General features: G+C 38.5%; 1 protein-coding gene across 2 annotated transcripts in view; it reads left to right on the forward strand.

The window, feature by feature from the left end:
- Nucleotides 1–5,000, forward strand: part of LOC123511810 (band 7 protein AGAP004871-like) — a 308,047-nt gene that overhangs the window by 93,470 nt on the left and 209,577 nt on the right. The window contains exon 2 of one of the 2 annotated variants that reach the window (XM_045267844.1): nucleotides 994–1,084. The exons of the other annotated variant lie outside the window; for it this stretch is intronic. Coding sequence (XP_045123779.1) covers nucleotides 1,006–1,084 — 79 coding nt within the window. The 5' untranslated portion in view covers nucleotides 994–1,005. The remainder of the gene's footprint in view (nucleotides 1–993; nucleotides 1,085–5,000) is intronic. 2 annotated transcript variants of the gene reach the window in all.

Here is a 5,000-nt window from a genome sequence, read left to right on the forward strand (position 1 = left end):
CCTGTCCGGTTTCCTCTCCTTCTCTCTTTTATTTATTCTTTCTCTCTCTTTCCATCTGTCTGCTCTTCCGTTTCTGATCTTTTTCTTTTTTTTTTTTTCGTTTTTTTTCCCTCGTTTTTCTTTTCTTTTATTCGTTTGTCTATCTCTTTCCTTTATTCTACAGAACTGATGTGTCTCTTATTTCTTCTCTTCCTTCATTTCTTCATTATCTTTCTTCTTTCATTCTTCCTTCTTCTCTTTTTACTTCATTTTCACGTTTTTCTCTTTATCTTTCTATCCTCATTACTGTGTTTTTTTTCCTTATTTTTGCTTCTTTTTCTCTTATCTTTAATTTTCTTCCTTCCTCTCAACTTCCCCAAATTTCTCTCTTCTCCTTTTCTTCTCTTCCTTTCCTCCCATCTTCCTCTTCATTTTATCTCTCCTCTCAATCTTTTCTTCTTATCTTTCTCATCTATTTTCCTATTCCTTTATTCTCTTCCTCATCTTCTCCTCCTCCTTTACTTCTCATCATCTTACCTTCTCCCATTATTCCTCTTCTCTCCCCATTCAATGTTACTTTCCAATTCCTATCTTTCTCATCTCTCTTCCTATTCCTTTCTTCTCTTCCCAAACTTCTTCAAACTCCTATTCTCTTTCTTCTTTCCTTCTCTTCATCTTACCCTCCCCAATTTTTCTCTTATCTCCTCTTTCAGTTTTCCCTCCCTTCCTTATCTTTCTGATCTCCTCTTTCTATTCTTCTCTTCTCTTCTCTTCCCTACCTCCTTCAAATTCCTCTACTCCTCCTCCTTTCCTCCTCAACTCCCCAATTCCTCCTATCTCTCCTTTCAATCCTACATCCTCCCCACTACCACCACCACCACTACCTTTAATCCTCCACTTCCCTCCCCCGTCAAGTCACCCAGGGAGGTCTCACGGTCCCCCCCCTTCAGCGTCCCTCCCTCCCCGCCCCTCCTCCTCCCCGGGGACTCCGTGACCTTCTCTCTTCCCCCGCAGGTTAAGGTGATAATGGCGGAAAAGGCGAAGATTCCCGTAGAAGGCGCCATGCAAAACAACCATCAACCGCGTAGGCGCATGGTGTACCAAGGTAAGGCGTGGCAGGTGTGTGCAGGTGTGGCCTCCAGGTGTGTGAAGGGCTGAGGGGGCACGTTCTTGGTGTTGGTGTTGCTGCTGGTAATTTTGGGGGTGTTTTGGTGTCTTTGGTGATGTTTTCAGGTGTGTAATGTAGATACAAGTCTTTTTCAGGTGTTTTCAGGTGTGTAGGCATGGAAATGAGGTTTCTATTGGTGTTTTTCAGGTGTAGATGTAGTGAAGTAGGTTTGTATTAGTGATTTAAGGTGTGTAGGTGTTTTTTCAGGTGTGGAAATAAGATTTTTATTGGTGTAGATGTAGAAAAAGGCTTTTATTTTTTTTTCAGATGTGTAGGTGAAAAGGAGATTTTTATTGGTTTGGACGTGTTTAGGTGAAGAAAGAAAGCCTTATTGTTGTTTCAGATGTGTAGGTGTGGAAAAGAAGGGTTTCATGTGTGTAGATGTGGGAAAAAAAGTGTTTCCAGGTGTGTAATTGTGGAGTTCGGGATAGTTTTAGTGTTTTCAGGTGTGGAAACAAGTTGAATTCAGTGGTTTTAGGTATGGGGGACAAGGTAAGCACATGTGGTTTTCCCTGTGGAATATAAGAAGCACATGTGTTTTTTCAGATGTGGAATTGGTGTTTTAAGCGCTTTCAGGTGTGTGGTAAGATATCAAGAATTGTCTTTCAGGCGCTGAGGCAAAAATTATTAGTTTTTGGCATATGTGGAGGCAAAACAATTACAGTTTCAGGTGTGGAAAGATAGTTACATGCATTTCAGGTGTGGGGCTCAGTTAATTAATGGTACGAATAAAGTGTAGTACATATGTGGAAATTATGGTAGGTTTGTGAAGGTATGGAGACAAAAAAAGTTAAGGAACATATGTGGAATAAAAAAAGGTAACATTTCAAAACAGGTATATAATGACAACAACACTACACAGGTATGGACAAAGCTGATTAGAATACATAACAGGTGTGTACATATGTAGCCTGACCCTCTTCATAAGCAGGTGTGGCTAAAAGGTCATTAAAATCGAAAAAAGCAAGTATGTGGAATATAAACAAAGATTTACAGGTTTGGAAGAGAGAGAGAGAGAGAGAGAGAGAGAGAGAGAGAGAGAGAGAGAGATCCTTGTCATATTTTCGTGTGTGTAGCAGGTGTGTAATATTGCGTTTGAAGTGAGGAGTGTAAAATGATGAGAATGATGATAAGGGAAGGGCGAAGGGAAGGCAAATATGAGAAAGAAGGAGAATAAAGGAGAATAAAGAAGGAGGATGGAAAGGGTTTACGGATGAAGGAAATGGAGGAATGAAGATAAAGACAAGAGTAATTGGAGAGATAAAAAGAAGATATGGAGAAGGAAGTGATAAAAGAAGATAAAAGCGAAGTTAAAGGGAGAGATGAAATAAATTGTAGAGAAAGAAAGAGAGAGAGAGAGAGAGAGAGAGAGAGAGAGAGAGAGAGAGAGAGAGAGAGAGAGAGAGAGAGAGAGAGAGAATTGAAATAAATGGAAGAATGACAGGAAAGAAAATAAGAAAATAAGAAATAAGTCAAGAATTGATATTGAAAATGACAATCACGGAAACTTTTGGACAAGAAATGAGAAAAATAATGAAAAAAAGTCAAAAAGATGTCAAATTTAATACAAGAAGTGGAATTGTTAGTTGGAAAGTTGTGGATTGAAAAAACAAACAAAAAAAAAACAATAGAAATACAAAATTACAGAGTTGGCAAAATGAACAATGAAAATAATGGTAGAAAAACTAAATTGAATGGCAGATTGAATAGGAGAAATTGATAAGGTGAATATTAGCCTCATATTAATAAAAAAACATGATGAAAGGGAATATATTGTTGATTGGAAAGATAATAAAATGAATTACGGAAATATATATAAAAAAAATAAATAAATAAATGAATATCGAGATTAATGTAGCGAAAAATGAATTATTAAAAATTGAACCAAAGATGAAAGATAAAAGATAAATAACAAAATAAAAGATGAAAAGATAATACACAATGGAAACACACAACGATAGACAGAAAGGAAAAGAATTATTGAAAAAAAAACTATGAATTGAAAAAAGTTGAACATAAATAAAAGCAAATAACAAACTGATCAATACATTTTTGAAAGCCGATAGAAATAAAAAGAAAAAAGAAATCATGAGTAGAAGACAAGTTAGAGAGGAAAAAGGAGAGGAAAGAAGAAGAATGCGAGAGAACTTCAGACAATGCGAGGAGTGAAAGGGAAGTAAAGAAATGCGATTAATATATCCACGAACAAAGAGACGAACGAGAAAACGGGCGATAAAATGTGGAATATGACGAAAAAACGAAATAAAAGGAAAAATAACGGTAAAAGTCACAAGATGCACTACCCAACCATAGATTTCAAAGATGCATTCCCTACACTACAATAAATACATCAATACATTACATAGATAATTAAAACAGAATAATATACCAAAACAGAGAATTATAACAAAAAAATAATAGTTTCTAGTAAATTTCCACTCAAAAAAAGCTTAAAAAACAATAAATAAACAGGATATTGTACTTTTAATTCATTGCAAAAATTTTCGAAAAGTGTACCGGAGAAACTCGAGCGCTGATTGGCTGGCCGGGCACGCTTCACGGCCTCCCATTGGCTGATGAAGTACAGGAGAGGCAGGAAGGCGGACGACAAAACATGGCGGCTTGCTTATCTTGCTTATTTATCTTTCGAAGTGGAATTTTCAAGCAGTGCGGCGTGAAAAGTGGAGTGCGGCGCGTGGAAAAAAAAGATGAGGAGCGGCAGGCGTGGTGGAGACGAGTGTTTGTGGCGGAGCGAGGATTTGAACTGAGTAAATAAAGGTGACTGTAGTGGCGGCGGTGGTGGTGGTGGTGGTGGTGGAGGAGAGAGAGAGAGAGAGAGAGAGAGAGAGAGAGAGAGAGAGAGAGAGAGGGAGATAAGGGAAGGGGGTGCTAATGGCGGCCTTGGGAAGTTGAATTAGCAAGTAAATATGAGAAGTAAATTTTTTAAAGCATAATTCTCCCTCTTATCTCCTTTATTCTCTCTCTCTCTCTCTCTCTCTCTCTCTCTCTCTCTCTCTCTCTCTCTCTCTTAATATTCTGCTATCTCTTTTCTTCTTTCTCTCTTCCTATTTATTTCTTTTATTATATTATCATCATCATCATCATCATTATTATCATTTCTCTTCATCTTCTTCCTTCTTCTTCTTCTAATCTCCTTCTCCTCCTCCTCCTCCTCCTCTTCCAAATCTCTCGGGAGCTCATTTGCTTCGTGTTAGCTTTTGCCTTCACCTTTCTCTCCATCCCTCCAGTCTTTCCTCCTCCTCCTCTTCTTCTTCTCTTCCTCCTCCTCTTCCTCTTCCTCTTCCTCCTCCTCCTCCTCCTCCTCCTCTTCCACTCCACTTCTCAATACCTTCACATTCCTGGGTATTTTTTTCCACTCTTTTTTTTCTCTCTCTCTCTCTCTCTCTCTCTCTCACCTTTATCCGAGCGAAATACCAAAGATAAACGTGAGGAGAGAGAGAGAGAGAGAGAGAGAGAGAGAGAGAGAGAGAGAGAGAGAGAGAGTGTTAATATTGACACTATTTCTGACTATTTGGGTACCCTTCTCTTCTTCCCCTCCTCCTCCTCCTCCTCCTCCTCCTCCTCCTCCTCCTCCTCCTCCTCATCCTCTTCATTCTCTTCTTTCACTTTTTTTCTTTCTTCTGTTCATTCTTTACCTTTCATTCCTTATTTATTTCCCTACTCCTCCGCTTCCTCTTCCTCTTCTTCTTCTTCTTCTTCTTCTTCTTCTTCTTCTTCTTCCTCCTCCTCCTCCTGTAAAGAAAACGAGCGTCAATTATTTGGCTTGTAATGTTCTTCGTTTTCTTTCCCTCGTCAATTTTTTTTTCATACATTTCGTCAACAGAAAATGGGA

Source organism: Portunus trituberculatus, chromosome 32 (genome assembly GCF_017591435.1).
Source record: "Portunus trituberculatus isolate SZX2019 chromosome 32, ASM1759143v1, whole genome shotgun sequence".
In the NCBI taxonomy this organism is placed as follows: domain Eukaryota; kingdom Metazoa; phylum Arthropoda; class Malacostraca; order Decapoda; family Portunidae; genus Portunus; species Portunus trituberculatus.